This window comes from Globicephala melas, chromosome 15 (genome assembly GCF_963455315.2).
Source record: "Globicephala melas chromosome 15, mGloMel1.2, whole genome shotgun sequence".
NCBI classification, from domain to species: Eukaryota; Metazoa; Chordata; class Mammalia; order Artiodactyla; family Delphinidae; genus Globicephala; species Globicephala melas.
The window spans coordinates 17,539,545-17,558,897 of NC_083328.1; the positions used below are offsets into that span (position 1 = coordinate 17,539,545).

The window sequence follows — 19,353 nt, forward strand, 5'->3', positions numbered from 1 at the left end:
AGGATGTGTGACGGAGACAGAGCTAGCGCAGCCTGCCACCGTCCCTCTTCTTCCCCTGGGCGCTCTCCTTGCATCCCCCGGCGCCCCTGTTGGATTCTCCTGGGAATACCACCTCGGAGTGGGAACCCTCCAGCTCACAAACGTCCCAGGCTCCTCACCGTCTTGGCCTGGCCTTCAAGGCCCTGCCAGCTTGGCCCCAGCCTCCCTCTTCGGCTTCCCGCTCTGCTTTTCTGACCAAACCCTCTCACGCTGGTGGACGCGCCCAGCACGTGGGGTTCATTCTGCCCTCCGACCCTGGCTCGTGAGGCGCCTCTCCCTGGGACTGGCCTCGGCCTCGAGCCCTGCTCCTCCCCTCAGCTCCAGCCCACGGCCCCCTCGTCTTTCAGTCTCCACCAGTTCGTCCTGAGGGTCCTCCATCCAGCCAGTCAGGGTACCCAGAGGAGTGGAACCCGGGCCCTGCCACAGCGCACAGGCCCAGGTGCGGGGAGCCTGCCTCGTAAGCAGACGACCGAAAGGTGGTCAGGGCGGCTCCAGGCCCTGCCCAGGGAACTCTGTGAGTCCAGGTCAGCGGCCACTCGCTCGTTCTGGGTCAGGTCACAGCCTGCCACCCTCACCTGGGGGACCTGTTCCTCGGTTCTGACCACACCTGGGCTTTAGACTCCATCCCCTGGGGGCCATCCTAGGGCCTGCTCTGCTCCCCTGCTGTCCGCTGGCGAGTAGGGCACGGGTAACGGCACAGGGGCCTCCCTGCTCACCGCAGGGGGCAGTACCACTGGGGAGCAAACGAGGCTGCGACCCCTTTCCAACCCTCCGGGGCCAGCGCCTAGGAAGGGAGGTGGGAGGAGGTGAGAGGGTGAAGGGTAGAGGGGCTCGGACTTACCTGGTCAAAGAGCTGGTGCTGAGCAAGGTACCCGATGTCCTTCGGCTACTCCATGGGAGAAAGACCAGAGGCGACACAGAAAAGCCCCGTTAGTCGTGGGACACCTCCTCAGCTGCCCGTGTGGCTGGCTCTCAGCACCCTGTCCTAGGCGTCACCTGGAGGGCCCTCGTCTCCGGCCTGCTTGGTACCCCCTCCTCCGACCCGGGGGTGAATGTGATCCCTTGCCAGCCAGCAAGACTGGGCTGATGGGGGGACTCAGGATCTGGCCCTGCCTCCGCCCTGAGTAAGTCACCCTGAGCCCCAGGGCTCAGTTTTCTCACATGAAACGTGAAGGGGCTGTACACACATAAGGATTTTTTAAAATAAAAATGGAATCATACAATATGTATTACTGTGAAGTCTGCTTTTTTCATTCAATGATATACCATGACGACCTCTTCAGGTTAGTACATGCATATGTGACTCACTCCTTTGATGCATGCATGTTTCATAGACAGGATGCATCATTATTCATTCAACCATCCCCCTGCTGGTGGACACTAAGGTGCTTCTGCCGCGGTGCTTCAATAAACAGCCGAATGCTCTGGTCCTGACGTTTACATGCTTCCAAGAGGAGAACAATGCAGTCAGGGAGTACGTGGATTTTAAATCTCAATAGCTTCTGCCACGTTGTTTTCCCAAGCGTTACATCATTTACAATCTCACCAGCAGTTAATGTGAGAGTCCACTTTCCTACAACTGCCTGCACTGGAGATGATCATTTTGTGAAAATTTCTACCAATCAGATGAGTTGAAAGATCAGTGCTTTACAAACCGGGCTCCCCGACGCTCAGGGGTTCTTTGAAGATGCCCGAGGGCCTCTGCAAGGGTCAGATGGGGGCAGGGCAGATGGGATGCTGGGCACCATTGACCCAAACTGCGGCCAGAGTGGCCAACAGGTATCAGGAAGAGGAAGACACCCAAGGCCCTCACTGTAAGAAATGACAAAATGGTGCAGCTGCTTTGGAAGACAATCTGGCAGTTCCTCAAAAGGTCACACACAGAGTTACCATCTGACCCAGCAATTCCGCTCCTCGTATACACCGAAGAGAAACAGAGTCACACGTCCGCACAAAAATGTGTATGTGAATGTTCACAGCAGCATTTTTCATACCAGCCAAAAAGTGGACACAACCCAAACGGCCATCCACTGAGGAATGGACAAACAAGATGTGGTCTATCCATCAAAGGGACAGTATTCGGCCATACAAAGGCACGGAGCACTGGTACGTGCTACGACAGAGATGAACCCTGAAAACGTTATGCTAAATAGAAGAAGCCAGACACAGGTCGCCACATATTATATGATTCCAATGATGTGAAATGTCCAGAATTGGCAAATCCATAGAAACAGAAAACAGATTCGTGGTTGCCTGGGGATGGTGGGCAAGGGGATATGGGAAGTGACTACTAATGAGTACGGGGCTTCCTTGGGGTGATGAGAATGTTCTAGAATTAGATAGTGGTGATGGTTGCGCAATCTTGTGAATATACCAAAACCCACTAAATTGTAACCAAAAAAACCCAAACAAAAAAAACCTCCAAAAAACAAAGGGCCTGAAATGGGAACCTTATGTGCCGCCTGCCTTTCTCGCGCTGGCCAGCCTACTGACCACAGGCCCTTAAAGAATAGCTTCTTGACTCCTCCAAAACCTCCCCTGGCGACACATGGAAGTTATTTGTCCAAATGTAACGCGTCCCCTCCCTCCTAAGTATTAGGGGGCAGGAGTCAAACGACACACCTCATTCCTGATGTACTTGCTGATGAACTCATCGACAGTCATGAGCGTCTGGGACCACTCCTCGTCCGTGTACCTGGAACCGACCTCTACTGGGACGGTGCGGCAGCCAGCGATTTCTTGGATGTACTCCAGACTATTTGGAAAACAGGGATTGGCATTGCCTTCGTATGCTAACACCCATTGGGTGCCCTGCTAAATGTGCTACGCTGGTCTCCTTTCATTGGCACAAACGAGGTGGAGGAAGACCCAATTCACTGCTGAGGAGACACAGGTGCAAGAGAGGCAAGGTCACCTGCCCACCTGGCGCTGGGCAGCTTTGCAGATACAACCAATGAATCTGGTTCTTGCTGGGCAGCTCTATTTCCCTGCTTGCCTAGCGCCTTTCAACTTCGCTCTTTGCTCGCCCTGTCACAAGCAGAGATCTTCTTTGGGCCAGTGGAGGACAGTGCGGGGTGGTGAGGGGCCTGGGTCCTCAGCTCCGGTGGCCTGGTGCCGAGTCCAGCCCTGCCCGTCACCCACCAGGGGACCTGTGGCAAGTCCCTTCACCTCTCTGAGCCCTTGTTCCCCGTTTGCAAACTGTGGGTAATGACAGTGCCCGTCGCACAGGAACCAGGGAGGGGACAATGAAGGAAGACATGGCATGTGCCCGCCTTGCGTGGTCAAGGACACAAGTGTCAGCGGGAACCACTCCCTCCGCAAAACCACTGCCACGAGACAGCCTGGCTCCATCCACCTGCCTGAGACACGCCTCCTCATTTCAAAATTAGGCTACTGTCCAGCTGCCTGATCTGACCTCTCCACCATGAATTTGAGGAGGGACTGGAAACAGACATGAGGAGAGAATAAACACAGGAGCCCTTGGAGCCCACGCAGAGGGGGTGGGGCTGTCTTGGGTTCTTCTTTTTTTTTTTAAATTATTTATTTATTTTTGGCTGCATTGGGTCTTCGTTGCTGCTTGCGGTCTTTCTCTAGTTGCAGAGAGCGGGGGCTACTCTTCGTTGGGGTGCGCAGGCTTCTCATTGCAGTGGCCTCTCCTGCTGCGGAGCACGGGCTCTAGTTGAGTGGGCTCTAGTAGTTGTGGCCCACGGGCCCAGTTGCTCCGCGACATGTGGGATCCTCCTGGACCAGGGATCGAACCCGTGTCCCCTGCATTGGCAGGCAGACTCTTAACCACTGCGCCACCAGGGAAGCCCTTGGGTTCTTATTTCTACTCTCAAGGCTCAGGAACCCCTAAGAAACTCCACAGAATTCCTGAGATCCTGCAAAACTGCATAATGGACTTAACATTGGACTTCCCCGATGCACTCCTTAAAAACTGCTTAGGGCCGGCAAGCTGTAGAAGCTAAGAATCCTATAACCTCCGGCATCGCTTCAGAGCACTGTGCCTTTAACGCCTGTTTAGCCCCTCGGCCATCCATCTCACTTCACTGCCAGTGAAGTGTCTGTGGGGCTGTATTCACCTGGGGATGGGAGGAGGAATTTGGGGGTCTCTGGGGATGCTAAATTGGGAAGAGGGACCACACCGCCCTCAGCAGACACCCACCTCCACTTCTTCATGCACGGCCAGTGGTTGGCCACACCTTCCAAGATCACAGGCCTCCCTGGATCCAAAAACTGCTTCCTGAAATACTGGAGGGATGGACAGTGAAGCCGGGGCACCGTGCTTTCTGACGTCATATCTGGAATCGGAACGTGGTCATTCCTTGCTTTCTGTTCAAAATTAAGACAAAACAAGATGGCAACAACTGCAGAAAGGCCAAAATTCGAGGCATTCCACTAGGAATTTGCATCAATGGTAGTAAGACAGCTGAGGTGTCATTAGTAACAATAATAACCGTTAACATTTATTGTCAGTTTTACTGCTGCTACTGCGACTACTGACGTTTCACGATACCAAGATGTTTCCTTCTCTACCGGTTCATTTAAAATGTTTGTTTAATTATAAAACTAATATATTGCTTTCATAGAGGAAAACTTACTATCCCAAACTCCACCATCTAACATACAAGGATTCTTCTCATTACTGTATGTTCCTTTCCCACTTTGTCCACACATATGCATCTCTGATCCACTCTAAGATTCACGATGAATAAGCAACTCTGCCTCTTCTGTCCAATAATTTCTCTCAAGTAGTTTCCATGCTGCCACTCAGTCCTTGCAATGTCTTGAGTGGCTGCCTCATCATTTACTTAACCATCTCCCAGCTGAGGGACCTGAACAAGTTACTGTCTCTGAGCCCGTTTCCCCACACGTTAAACCCCACTGGGTGACGAGACCTCACACGTAAAGCACCCAGCACTGCTGCCTGGCACCCGTCACCTCCCTCTGCTCCCCCTGCTGGACCCCAGGCCCGTTCTCAACACTCACGCAGTGGCAGCAGCGACAGCTAACGTTCTTCCCTGCAGGCGATGTGCGAGGCCTTGTATTTGCCTCTTCTTTTCTCACTGTCCCCAGTGTAGACTTTGACTTCCCTGTGCTCCCTTGTCAGACAGGCCTTCCCTGGCCACCCTGTCGGAAGCAGCCTCCCCACCTTTCTCACCACCTGGGAGAAGACATTCTTTCACAGCCTCACTAGAATGTCAGCTCCAGGACGGGCGTCTGGACCACGCCCTTGGTTCCCGGCACAGCTGGGCCACCGCTGGGGCTCAGTAAGGCTGCTGAGCAAAGCCCCTCCTACAGGCAGGGGAATGGAGGCGGCACAGGCAGCGGGGGGTGGCGCAGGAATGTGAACCCAGGCAGCTGCCTTCAGAGCCTGAGCTCCCACCCCCTTGACCGTATACACTGCTCCAGACCGTGAACACCACCTTGGCCATGAAGCCACCGCCATATCCCTTGGGACAGCCCTGGCCGGGGCAAGGGTGGGTGCAACCCCTGGGTCCAAGGGGACAGATATTTGTCCCTTGATCCGCATGTCTGCCCGACCCTCTGAAAGGTCCACCAACACCCCATGCTCTTGGCCCTGTGGCACCCTTGGCAACACTGGGTGTTGTATAAAATCTCATCTGATAGTTTCAGAGCCAAGAACGGCTGCTTCGTTTGTCTGTTTGTTTAAACCAGAGGTGAGGTTGGACATTTCCCACATGTTTGTTTAACAGATCTGTTTCCTCCTTGTGAACAGTCTGTTCGTGTGTCTGGTCTCTCTACCTCCTGGGGCCCAGTTTTTTCTGTTCCCCTGTTGATTTGTATAATTCTTATACAATAAAGATATCTCCTCTCTGACAGCTTTGCTGCAAATTTCTCTTCCCTGTTTATAGGCTCACTTTTTATTTCAGTTACATGTATGGTGTATTTATGACATCCATTTGCATTATTCTTATAGAAAAATAATGCTCACTGTAGGGAATTCTGAAAACAAGAAAATATTTAGAAAAATGTCGAAAACACCCCGTAACTCCCTCACCCAGTGTCCAGTACAGTCTCGGCCCTTTTTTCCCGGGGGTCAGCACTCTGCTACTTTACAGATAAGGAAACTGAGGCTCAGAGGAGGTGACTGACTTGCCCAGAGGTGCTGTGAGTGGGTCCGCATGTCAGTGCTGGGAATGTGAAGCCTGAGGAAACCACCCTCAGTGACTCACATGCACTTAAACACCAGTGAGGACACGGCCAAGTATCTAAGGGGCAGGACCGATCAGTCACGTGAGCTGTAGTATCTCATCCAAACTCAGCAGCACAAAGACAGAGGCAGCCAGGAAAGTGGGGGACACCTCAACCAAGGGGCCAGGAAGAAGCTGAAAGAGACGGGCTCCCGCTGGCTGCAGGGCTCGGCCACACAATCCCTCTGAGCCATTTTTCTCAGGAACCACAAAGCTTTCACCCTCCTGCTCTCCCCAAGGGGCACGGCTCTTGCACAAACTGGGGGAAAAAAAAAAATTGAGACAAGAGGCTGTTCCATTTCCAAATCAATGGAGATGCCATTTTTCAACCAGAGGGGTCAGCATGCCAGGGGCTTCAGCCCAGGGGAGAGCTGACCTGTGACTTCTAGGAAAACAGGGCTGATGGATTTTGTTGGGTGCGGTCAGTGGCGGTTGCCCACCCCCCCCCCCGCCCCCGGATACCTTTATGCCAAGCGGCTCCTGGCTCGGGCCGGAGGCGGGCCTTTTTCCAGAGAGCAGGTGCTTCTGGAGGACGGCAGTGACTTTAAGGAGGATGTCCCCAAGGATGGCCGCCCCCATCAGCAGGCCCATGTCGCAGGCTTTCAGGGCGGCGGCCACGGAAGCAGCATCCCCCGGCGGCGCACACAGACACACGGCTTTCAGGAGGCAGCTGAAGGAGTACACCTGCCGCCAGCCCTTGTCCACGTGCTGCCAGGGCCCTGTGTTGAGCTTCTCCCAGGAGTAGTCGAGCAGCGCCTCGCAGGTCTGCAGACACTCTTGCCTCCTGTCCCCGTAGAAGAGCTCAGCGGCTTCCTGCAGCAGCAACACCACGCTGCCCTCCACCTTCTCTCCCAGCTCCAGCTTCAGCTCCTCTTTCGTGCGGGGCAGGAGTGCCCAGAGGGCCTCCCAGAGCGCACCCGGCCCCGCCATCAGCCCAGCCGGCTCAGTCCGATGAGTGCTGGGGGGAAAGATAAGTTACAGCAAAACACCACGTTGTATGCCTACATATTTACAGTTCTACATTTTCATAAAATAAGACTGGGGGAAAACAAGCTAGATCTGTGATGACACCCAGTGGCCAAAATGTCAACCACTGAAATTTTAAATATATATAAACTATTTTCCTAAAAAAAGAGAGAGACTGAGAGAGAGACCACGCACAGACCTGGACCCCTATAGGTTACCAAGGCTTCCGGACTTGTCCCATGTAACACACATCTCATCTGCACTGATTCTTCAACAATGGTCTTCTCCGCCCTGTGAGGGCACCTGTGAGGGCAGGGTCCCTATCTGACTGGTGTCACCACTGCATCTTCAGGGCCTGGCGTAACACTAGGCACACAGTGGGCACCGGACCCATATTTGTTCAGAGAGTAACATGTATTATTCTTGTCTGAAATCCTCCAACACCCCTCTTCTCTGGCAAACTCCTATCCAACCTTTAAGGCCCAACTTAAATGATCCCCTATGTGAAGCCTGCCAAGATGCTCTGAGAGTGTTTTGGGTTTGAATAGCCCTTGAGCTTCTTGCAGAGTCAAGCTCATAGTAGGCACTCAATTAAGACTACTGAAAGAATGAGATCTTAACGTCTCTGGAGGAAACCTGGAAATACATAAATCCTACATGAAAAGGTTTATCACAGTTGGTGCCTTTAGTGACTTTAGCCTGCACAGTATATACAGATGGCAGCCCAGTCTCTAGGAATAAGTACTAACATGTGAATAGGTTCTACTGCTCACAACTTACAGTGATTTATTTGCACTACAATGTTGTAGGTATTATACTAACAGCTGCTATATGCCCCATCTCCTCTGATACTAAGAAACAGGGACCATCATGCCTTTTGCAGAGACTGCTCTACGCTGGGGGTCAACAAACTTTATCTGTAAAGGGCCAGATGTCAAATATTTTAGGCTTTGCAGGCCATATAGTCACTGTTGGTACTACTCTGTCACTGTAGTGTGAAAGCAGCTTTATACAGTATGTAAACAAATGGGCATGGTGTGTCCCAATAAAACTTTATCTACAAAAACAAACTCTTGCTTTAAGCTCACCAAAGCCCATTCCATCTCCTTCCTGGGCACACAGTTAGACTCCATTTCTCACTTGTAATTAGATGTGACCACGGCACCTTGTTCCAGTTAATGAATGGAAGTGACGTATGCCCCTTCCAGGCCTGGTCCATAAACACTTAAACACTGTATGATCCTCCACACCTTCCCTATCCACTGGCTGGAAGCTAAAGACTCTGAGGCCTTAGGGGATGGCAGAGCCATAAGACAGCCCCCCGACTAGGAATATCCACACTGGAATGCTTCCGGAGCAAAAGCTAAACTGGTGTTGTGTTTAGCCACTACGGTGTTGATGCTTGTTGCAGCAGTGTTCCTGCCCTGAATGAAGCAACAACTTCCTTCTATTATTGAGGAAACAGATGGCAGAGAACATAGTAGAGGGTATTTGTTGAGTTCTGGTGGCTCAGAACCCTCTTCTCTTTCTTGACAACATACCTCCATCTCCTTTTGAGAAATTCCATCATACCCACTGAGATCAGTCTGGTGGGATGTTGCCAAGGGGTGGGTATGTGACCCAAGCTAGACAATGAGTTGCCTCCTTTGCATGTGAACTTTAAGTAGGTCAACTTGACCAGAGACAGCTGGCATTTCATTTTGTCCTAGTGGCAGTTTCTGGACCAGACTATTCTTGCTAGGGCCTCACAATTATTGTCCGCAATTCCTAGGATGCACTTTGGTTCTTGTCCTTTCCAAGCCCAGGTCTCCAGCTTTCCGTCGATTCTGTGGGCCCCACAGTCTCCCAAGAAATTTCTTCTTGCTTATGTCAACCAGGGTTTCTGTGGTTAATAATAAAAGAACCTTATTTGACCCTTAAAAGTAACTGACACTCAAGAGCCACTGGTGGATGGTGAAGGCAAGAACGAAGACTTGCTGTGATAAAGCCCCATCACATGCTCCGCTTCTCGTGAGGGAAGAAAGTCACCCTAAGGCGCAAGAGAGCCCAATGATCCCTGCTTGCTGTCACGAACACGCTTATCTAACCCCCTTAAGTACGGGCAGGACCTGTGATTTGAGTGGTCGGCAGAATAACGTCCCCCAAAGATGTCCACATCCTAATCCCCAGAACCTGTGAGTCTGTTACCTAACATGGCAAAAGGGACTTTGCAGATGTGATGAAAAATAAGGGCTGTGAGATAGGATTATACTGGATTACCTGGCTGGCCCCAACCTAACACAGGAGTCCTTGAAAGGATCCTTCCTGGCTAAAGTCAGAGTCAGAGGGAGACGTGATTACAGAATTGTTAGACAATGCAATGTTGCCAGCTCTGAAGATGGAGGAAGGGGGTCCCAAACCAAGGAATGTGGGTGGTCTCTAGAAGCTGGAAAAGGCAAGGAAATGGATTCCCCCCTAGAGCTTCCAGCAGGGAATGCAGCCCTGCTGAGACCTTGATTTTAGTTCCATGTTTAACTTCTAACCTATAGAACTGTAAGCTAGCAAATTTTTATTGTTTTAAGCCATCACGTTTGTGATAATTTGTTATATCAGCAATAGAAAACTATTATTACTTGCCTCTAACCAACAGGTGTGTAGGTTTGGTATGTGTAGCTATTTACTTTTTGGTCTAAGATGGCAAAAGTGACGAGATGCCACTTCTGGGATCAGGTCACATAAGACTGGACCTTCCATCTTGCTGGCAGGCTTTCTCTACTGCCTTCTTGGTTTGCACGCATCGATGAAGCAAGTGGCCCTGTTGGAGGGGCCCATGTGGCAAAGAACTGAGGGTAGCTTAGAGCCAACAGCAAGCTAGGAACTGAGGGCCTCAGTCCAGCAGCCCTCCAGGAACTGAATTTTGCCAACAACCACAGGCACTTAGATCCTTGTCCAGCTGAGCCTTCAGATGAGAGCTCAGCCCTGACACCATAACTGGAGCCTTGTGAGAGACCCTGATGTAGATGACCCAGCTAAACCCTGTCCAGACACCCAACCCACAGAAACAGAGATAATACACGTGTGTTGTTTTACAGTCACTAAATTTATGGTGATGTGTTACGCAGCAATAGATAATAAACACTCCTATCAGATTTCCTGGACATGCTGGGACTCCATCTATAACTCACACCAAAGAACAGGAGGAGAAAGCATGGTTCCCTTTAGCTCTAATGTGTGTGAAGACGTTAGCAGTAGACAGAGAAACAAAGATGTGTGAAGGATGCTAGAGATATGGTCCCTGAGGGTGCTTCGGACAAGCCATTCCTATTGCTGGGCTCCATTTCAGCTCATTTCAGCAGACAGAATACTTGCCTCATTTCACCCCCACAATGACCCTACGAAGCTGATAAAGTACTTACAAAGCGTTTGCTGTAAAGCCAGGAGTGCTCCAAGCGCTTTATATATACTCTTAATTCTTACAGAAACTCTGTATTATCATCTCCATCTTACAGATAAGGAAGCTAAAGCAGAGAAGTTAATGATGTCCCAAAGCAATTCAGCTAATAAGAGGTGGAGCAGAAATTTAAAACTCAGGCAGTCTAGCTCACAAATCCATGATCTTATAAATGAGGGACCAGAGCCACAAGATCACAAGCCAGCACATGATGAAGCTGCACATCTGGGTTAACTCTCAAGAAAGCTCTGAGGAAGGAATTATTATTCTCCCCATTCTACAGATGAGAAAACCCTATCACTTCACATAAGAGAAGGGTGTACCTTTCTCGCTTGTTATTATTTTTGAGGTGCCTCTTCCTGGGCCTGTCCTAAAGTAAGTGCAGTAATTCAGAGTTTTTCTCAGTTCTGCAGTCTATCCCCAGCACCGCTTTCGAATTGTATTTGTTCCTCACCATACTGTGAAGTGGACAGGGGTGTATGTGATCATTTCCCCTGCAACCCCATCCTCCGATTTTGCTGATGAGAAAACTAAAGTCCAGAAAAAAAAGTCCAGACCACAGTCAATCGATTGTGCAGAGACAGAACTGAGATTAAGCTCAACCTCAGTGCCCTTCCGTATGTGCCATGTCAATGCTCCATGTTTTTTGTTTTTTGGTTTTTTTTTTTTTTTTCTGTGCCACGCGGTTTGTGGGATCTTAGTTCCCAGAACAGGGATCAAAACCGGGGCCTTGCAGTGAAAGCACGGAGTTCTAACCACTGGACAGCCAGGGAAATCCCAATGCTCCATGTTTTATGTACATTATCTAAGATATCCCCCACAATTCTACAGTGTGAGGTTTTACAGATGAATGAAGTGAGAGTTGGGAGATTAAGCAATTTGTCCAAAACTTTACAGTAAGTGGCAGTGTCCACTCAGACACTCTTCATGTTCGGGCACGAGGACTGCATCAGCTTTTGGAGTTGTAGATCCCAGCTCAGTCCCTGGTTCACAATGGATATCCTTCCCAGCTGGCTTACTGCATGACAGGACTCAGAGAGCCTGAGTGGCCTGGCCCAAGCCCTCCAGGATGATTTCTATCTCCAGCCTCCTAGAAGATTCATAAATGTCTTGTGTTGGTCTCGTTAAGAGCTTCACAGTGCAGGGCTTCCCTGGTGGCGCAGCAGTTAAGAATCTGCCTGCCAATGCAGGGGACACGGGTTCGAGCCCTGCTCCAGGAAGATCCCACATGCCGCAGAGCAACTAAGCCCGTGCACCACAACTACTGAGCCTGTGCTCTAGAGCCCACGAGCCACAACTACTGAGCCCAGGTATTCCATCTACTGAAGCCCGCGCACTCTAGAGCCTGTGCTCCGCAACGAGAAGCCCACGCACCGTAACGAAGAGTAGCCCTCGCTCGCCACAACTAGAGAATGCCTGTGTGCAGCAATGAAGACCCAACACAGCCAAAAATAATAAATAAAAATAAAAAAATTTATTAAAAAATACTATACTAGTATCAATAAATAATATATTTTTTAAAAAAAGGTTCACAGTGCAGCCTTCCAGCATGGTCTTATCCACTAGCCACATGCAAAACAGCACGTGGACCCACCAACTGGCCTTCCTGGGTGGCCTCAATGCTCATCCCCTGAGTGTCTCACATGAGTCTCATAAAGCAATTTCGAAAAATCTCACCTTGAGCGCGCAAAAGGCCTCAGAGGCCTCATATTCTGGCACAAAGGTCTACAAAAAGGCCTCCCAGAAGACGACTTGTTTGCCTTAATATAAAAATGGCTTCTGCTGGGGCCTATGTACCAACTTTGTAAATTGGTCTCTTGGTGGCCTTAGAAAATAGCCTCCTGGAGGGTTTCAAATGGGCTATAAACTAGTTCCCTGGGACAGATTTTAACCTTTGTAAACAGGCCTCCCAGGGTGACCTTACAAAATAGTCCCTCGCAAAGGCCTTACAAAGCCAGCTTCTAAGGTGGCCCCACGTGCTGCTTTGTAAAATGACCTCCCAAGGTGGTCTCTGTTTGGTTTTCATAAACTGGCCTGGTAAGGCGGCTGATGTGCTGCTTCGCCAGTTGGCTGAGGGGAGGGCCTCAGGTTGATGGCCATGTGGACCAGCCCTCTGGGAGAGAGGGCCTCAAGCTGGCTGTACAGAACAGCCTCTTCGTGGCTACGTAAAATAGCCTGAGTAATTTATTTTGAATCCAGAGTTCCTCAGTGAACGTCTTACAACAAAGCCTTCAGAGAGACTTACGCTGATGCTGCACGACACGGCCTTTCAGAGGTGAGAGCTTCGGGATGGCTGCGAGTTCATTTTCAAAATGCTTTTACAGATTGCCTCTGTGTTAGCCACCTGAAACGGCCCTGCGCGTCTCACGATTGATCTTAAACACTAGTGTCCCGGGGGGGCTTACAACTGCAGCCTGTAGCAACCTGGTGAGCTGCCATGCTGGTCACCATCCACCTGAGTAGTCTTACGTATGGCTTGGTTCCATCGGCCTCCCAGAATCTTTCATGATTTGGCCTTTTAGTTGCCGAATCACACAGCCTTCCGAGGAGGAGCCACAGCGTGTTACATAAAAGTCTTCCAAAGTGGCCTCATGACCTGTTTTAAAAACTGGCTTCATTACATATTGGGCCCTCGTCTGAGGGCCAGGTGAAGGCTGGACTTTGTCTTAGTTGTACAAACCTATGTTCCATGATTCCTGTTAGCCATCTGAAATGGCCTTACAGGAGCAAGGTCCTTCCCTGGCTGGGTGAAACACCTTCTTGTCAGCTGTGTGAAACAACCTTCCAGAGGAGCTGGCCTCACGTGGGCTGTAACCAGCAGCCTTCAAACAACCAACCAGTTGGTACGGCCTTCCACTGAAGGTCAGGCAGAGGCTACATTACGCTGCCTTTCTCAATGGCCTCACGCCCAGGCTTTACAAATCAGGCTTCCAGCATTCCCCACACATTAGTCTGATAGAAAGGTTTCTTGACAATTGTATCAAGGAATTTTCTGGAGTAAGGTATCAGCCTGAGTAGCCTCATGGCCTGGCTTTACTGATTTGCTTCCCAGAGTTCCTCACTGAATTGCCTTTTTTTATAAAAGGTTGTATTAAACGAAGGAGGCTTCCAGAGGAGGGAATCAAGGGTAAACTGTGTGAACAGTCTTGCAGAGTGGGACTGCAAACTGGCCTTTACATTGGCTTCCCAGAGCTCCACGTAAAAGGGATAAGCAAGTTGCATAAACAGCCTTCTAGTAGGTATAGGTGGATTAACTACGGAATTTATCATACAAACCAGGATGCTATATATAAGCCTTTTATTTATTTAGCTTGGTAAAATATACGTTTTTCTTTTGCAAAATTTTTTACTCTCATCACTTTTGCCAATGTTTTTTTTTCACTGTTTGGAACTGCCATTTCTGCACGTAGGAATTTCATCTTACACAAGTTGAATACTGGAAGTACTGATAGTAGTTTTCAGGGACAAATCATAAACTGGCATTATTCCAGGCACATTGAGACCCATGGTCCCCATAATCACAGGCCATATGAAAAAGCCTGAGTGGCCTTGTATCCTCACTTTAAAGTCAGTCTCCTAGGGCTAGACAGGTATTGGTCTTAAAAGACTTCTTCTTGGTTACATAAGGCTTTTTTGAAGGGGGTGAGGGTAGAGGTGAATTGCCTTTTATAAAAGGTTGTATTAAATGAACAAATCTTCCAGAGGAAGGTCTTGTGTCCTGAGTGGTCGTGTGTCCTGGCTTTGTAAACTGACCTTCTGGAGTGCCACTTGTCTGTACTGGTCTCATGACATGAGACAGCTTCCACAGGAAGCTCAGGTACAGGCAGCATAGAATTGCTCTTCTCAGTGGACTGTTTGTTGGCATAGGAAATCATCTTGAAAAGGGGGTCAGACCAAGGTTGTACGAGCTAACCTCTCAGAGTGGCTTTTGTCTTGGCTTTATAAACCAGCCTAATCTGAACTTCATAAACGGCTTCTTGCTGGTTACGTTAAACACCAAGAAGCCAACTACAGGCTGTAGACAACAGCCCGACTCAGGTCCTGACTTCATGAATTCACCATCCAGACAGAGGGCATTATGTAAGCTGGCCTTTGGTTGGCTGTTAGTTAAGTAAATTCCTGACGTTTATAAAATAAAGCCTTCTAGGAAGCCACCGCAGTCATCCCAGAATTCTCTTAAGTTATCTTTAAAACTCTAAAGCGCCTCCCAGAATACGTCGGCCTCAATCTGGCTTTCTGGGTGGTACCAGGCTGCCCAGTCTTGTAACGAGCAGACAGGATCGGGCTTGGGCCGTCGGTGTGGCCCCAACACCTGCCCACCTCCTGCCCCTGGATTTACTCCAAACTTGTTGAGCACGGTGACCCATCTCTGCTCAGAATTAACCCCTATCGAGTTAGACACCCCCGTCCTCCAGGCGACCACATGCAGAGGGCCCACTGGGTCCCCCACGACGAGTGGGCTGGGCGGGCTCTACGTAACCCACCAACCCTCCACCCCGAGATCTCACACCTTTTCCCTCCCCGGCGCCTCCCCCGGGGCTTCATTTCCCTTGGTCCACATTTGGGGCCCAATGGTTTAAGCGTGCCCAGTGGGCCTAGCTCCAGACCGACAAAAGACGACTGGCCCGGGAGGGTCAGCCAGCAACCACCTGCCACTACAAACACGGCAGAAATCGGAAGCCTCGCAAGTGCATTAGAGTCGCATCAACGCGACACCAAGAACCGCGCAGGGACACGACAGCCTAGTCTCACGCACGCGCAAAATGAAACGACTGGCGTAAGAAGTGCACCACGCACGCGCAGGGCCTTCGACCCCTGGAGACTCTGCAGTTGAACGGCTAAACTGCGTTCTCAGAGCGCATGCGCTACCCCAGGTTCTTGGCCCCCCCCCCCGACCCCCCCAACACCCGGCTCAGTTTCGCTGCTTTGAAGGGCCGCCCTGGGCTTTCCAAAGCGCACGCGCGAGACCGTCCTTTCCTGCTTCACCCCTTCACGCTACGCCTGCGCAGTCCTCCCCTCTCAGCCCGGCCTCCCCGCTTCTAAGGAGCCAGAGCTGCCCGCCTTCTCGAGTTGCTCAAACTCACCTGTCTCGAGTTTGGACAGTGTCGAGTCGTCGGAGGCCGGCGACGACTTTTCCTTCTGGACCGAATACTCCGGCTGTCTCCGAGTAGTCAGAGGCTTGCCCGAGGAGTATCGATTACCAAGGCGTGCCTAGAGGAGCGCCGAGTGATCGATGCCGTGGCCCCGCCCCGCCCCGTTTAAAAGCCGGAGGGTGCTTTCGCCTCGGTTTCTCTTTCCAAGTGGGTAACACCTGCGATTGCCTCTGTAACGATAACTTCGTGTACAAGGCAGCTTCACATCTACCATTTTATCTAATCGTACAACTCGGATTTTTCTCTCTGTTTTAGAGAGCGGTAAATCGAGGCTCAGGGAGATAAAGTGGTCAAATACTCGTACTTTCGGAAAGTCGCAGATCCCGACTTTTCGAAGTTCACCCCCAAGTGCTGCATCCATGGCCTGTGGGAGTGAGGAGGACTCAGGGTTTCAGTACGGAGTGGCGGGCTAGGGGTCAGAGTCCGTCCTTCTGCCCCTGCTAGCTTGGTGCTGAGTGGTGTGGGCGTCGCTGGGGGTTTTGGTTTTGAGCACGCTCCCCATGGTCTCCGAGGACTAGGCCCTTTGAAGCATTGAACAGAGGCGATAGAAAGTTCTGCTCATACTGCGTTTGGAATCCACGTGGAAATAGGAGGGAAATTTATTTACTGGTGTTAAAGAAAAATTTATTTGTCAGACTTTATTCACTGGGACTGCTGCGATGGGAGGGGTGGAAGTGTTGTGATAGGGGAGAGCGATGGGGCACAGCTCTGAATACAGCAAGGACAAGTGGAGATTGATAGCCAAGGAGCAGGGTCTGCGTCAGTGGATGGAAACTTATTAAGAGGAAACATAATGGGTAAGGGGAATTTTGGCTAAACCAAGGTCCCAGGTTTTTTGCTGATGGCAGGCCAGGGTGATAAGATATCAAGGGTGAAGGATAAGGATTTTGATCAGATATGAAGGGTAAGGGATTTTTGCTAAACTGACCCAGCTGAATTCTTGCAAAGACAGAGCCCAAGGGCAAGGTGTAGTTACAAAGAGGTCTCAGAAGAGTCTGACCAGAGTTAAGTTGAGGAGAGAGTCTTTGTCACTGGTTACCAGAGATGTGTCAGGCATTGTCTGGGCCCCCTAGACTCCTCCAAGTTGTGTAATTCTCTTCACAAGCCTGTGAGGTGGAGATTATCATGTCTTATTTACAGTCAAGGAAACTGTGGGAATTCCCTGATGGTCCAGGGGTTAGGACTCCGTGCTTTTACTGCTGAGGGTCCAGGTTCAATCCCTGGTTGGGGAACTAAGATCCTGCAAACTGCGTGGTGTAGCCAAAAAAAAAAAGTAACTGTACTGTCAGGGAGACTGAGGCTTGCTCAAGGCCAATTCAGCTGATCAGTGGATCTTGGGTACTGTGCTGGCACCAAAGAAAACACACTGAATCAACTTACCCAGCCCTCCCAGATCTCACGGGTGAGATTCACAAGTATTTATTGAGCATTTACTATGCACCAAGCACCTCCGAGGTACTTTTAAAATATGAAAATTGTAGCTAGTACTATCATAATTATCATCCCCAGTTGGGTGATGACAGCGTTGAATTTTACCTGAGCCCTGTGCTCCTGGAAACAGTGAAGGTTAGAGGAAGACCCCTTACCCTTTTTTGTTCTGGAAAGGTACTTGCCGCAATGAACCACCATTCCTCCTGTGACTTAGGGGAACTCACGGATGGCCACTTCGTTTACCTATGACAGGGCCAGCTACAGAGCCTCCAAATCCCTGTTCTTTGCCTCATAAGTAACTAGCTGAACTGCTTGTCTCCACCAATCATTCTGAGCAAAATTCCTGTGTGGATGCGAAAAGTGTTGCCTGCCATCAAGCCGTCAGCTACTGTAGCCACACCTACCGGTGCACCCTGAGGAGAATTCAGGATGGAGAAAAACAGGATACTGGCCCTTGATAGTTAAGATGCATATCAAAGGAATCGTTTTAATGAGTCAGACCCTTGCATCTTCCCAAACATGGAAAAGCAGTAAAATCATTAACGTGAGATGTCTGATATTTGTGATTAGCAGTAATCTTTTGCTGTTTGACTACATAGATTTTGTTTGTTTACAAAAACTCCTATATGTCTAGGCTACTCCCTTACTTCTTTGGAACAGTTCCTATCTGAGAGGCTATATGCTGGGCTGGAGTCCTCAGTAATGTCCCCGAATAAAACATAACTCTCAGTGTTTAGGTTGTACATTTTTTGTCGGTTGACACTTTTTTTTTTTGGCTTACAGGATCTTAGTGCCCCGACCAGGGATTGAACCCGCAACGTCAGCAGCGAAAGCATGGAGTCCTAACCACTGGACCGCCGGGGAATTTCCTGTTGACACTTGTTGACTAAACTTTGGTTAAATTCTCTCCTTCCTCCAGGCCCCTGAACTTTGGCCCACTCTCAGCCTGAGCCTGCAGACAGCCCCTCCTGAGAATAGACCGGCCTCAGGATAAAACACTCCCTGACCTCCTGTCCCATCATGCCTCCCTTTCATCCAACCTCCCAGTTCCTTCTTGCCTCTTTTTCTCCTCTTATAAAAGGAAAATTCTTTTGCCTAATCCTTGAGATGCTTGCAGAACTATGGTCACAGCACTGTCTCTGTTACAACAGCCCCTTTCCCCCTTTGCAATCATCCTTTCAAATCAAAGTCTCCCCTTACTAAGTCTGATTTTGTTTTTTTATTTGACAGTGAATGGACAGAGACTACAGTGTGTGTGGGGGGGCACTTGGCCTCTAAGAGCCCAGACAGGCCCCACTGCAAGGACCAAAGGAGATTCGAAACCAGGACCCCCTGATTCTAGAAGGACCCTCTGATTCTCTTCCACAATCAGGAAAGGGGTTCTGGCCTTTAACATTGAGTGTGAAGTGCTGCCAGCCAGGCAGAGAGAAACAGCCCTTTTGCCAGCTTGTTTGTGTTTTCAAAACTGGCTGGTTGAGATGAAATACAGGCACAGATGAAATGTTTTTAGAAAAGAAAAGAACGACAATCTTTCACCATGGGGTTTCACTTTCTGTAGTCTCCTTGCCAATCCACCACCTCCCCTCACTCCCCCGCCATCAAGCTGACAGACCCATCTGAGTGCTGCAAGAGGCACTGAACAAACAAAAGGAGTCATTTATGTCCGTGTTTGTGATTTTTCTCCATTTGATCAACAGTCTGTAACTTTAATATATCCAAGTGTGCTGGGAACGTTTGCGGCTTAATTATCACATTTATTTAAAATACACACAAACAAAACTCCAAACTGGAAAACAACATTTAGCTTGGCAACAGAAGAGATGTTTAATTTACTCCAATTGTTTAAAGATGATGTGAAAACCGCCCACATACTGGCTCTTCCACTGATTGGTTGAGTGACCTAGGGCTGGTCAATTACCTATTCTGTGCCTTCCTTCCACTTTGGTATGTTATCCTCACTGCCTCAGTTAGTGAGTCTAAGATGATCTTAAAAGTCTGGGCAGGAAAAAACATGGTGTTTTGTTGAGTGGACTCCACTGGGATGGAGGCAAAAAGTCTCTGACGTCAAGTCAGACAGACTGGTCCACGTATTGCCTCTCTGAGCCCTAGCGTTCTCCTC

The 19,353-nt window shown here is 49.8% G+C and overlaps 1 protein-coding gene and 1 non-coding gene across 2 annotated transcripts in view; one reads left to right on the plus strand and one right to left on the minus strand.

Annotated features, from left to right (window-relative positions):
• Window positions 1-15,842, minus strand: part of KDM8 (lysine demethylase 8) — a 34,681-nt gene extending 18,839 nt beyond the window's left edge. The window contains exons 1-5 of the mRNA XM_030871551.2: window positions 15,735-15,842; window positions 6,717-7,212; window positions 4,205-4,371; window positions 2,662-2,794; window positions 881-925 (exon numbers count right to left, since the gene is read on the minus strand). Of these exons, the coding sequence (XP_030727411.1) occupies window positions 881-925; window positions 2,662-2,794; window positions 4,205-4,371; window positions 6,717-7,184 (813 nt within the window). The 5' untranslated portion in view covers window positions 7,185-7,212; window positions 15,735-15,842. The remainder of the gene's footprint in view (window positions 1-880; window positions 926-2,661; window positions 2,795-4,204; window positions 4,372-6,716; window positions 7,213-15,734) is intronic.
• A 1,120-nt stretch (window positions 15,843-16,962) lies between these two features.
• TRNAK-UUU (transfer RNA lysine (anticodon UUU)) lies at window positions 16,963-17,035 on the plus strand. Its single transcript has one exon. It is a non-coding gene; the product is annotated as a tRNA-Lys (tRNA).
• Window positions 17,036-19,353: the final 2,318 nt, after the last annotated feature.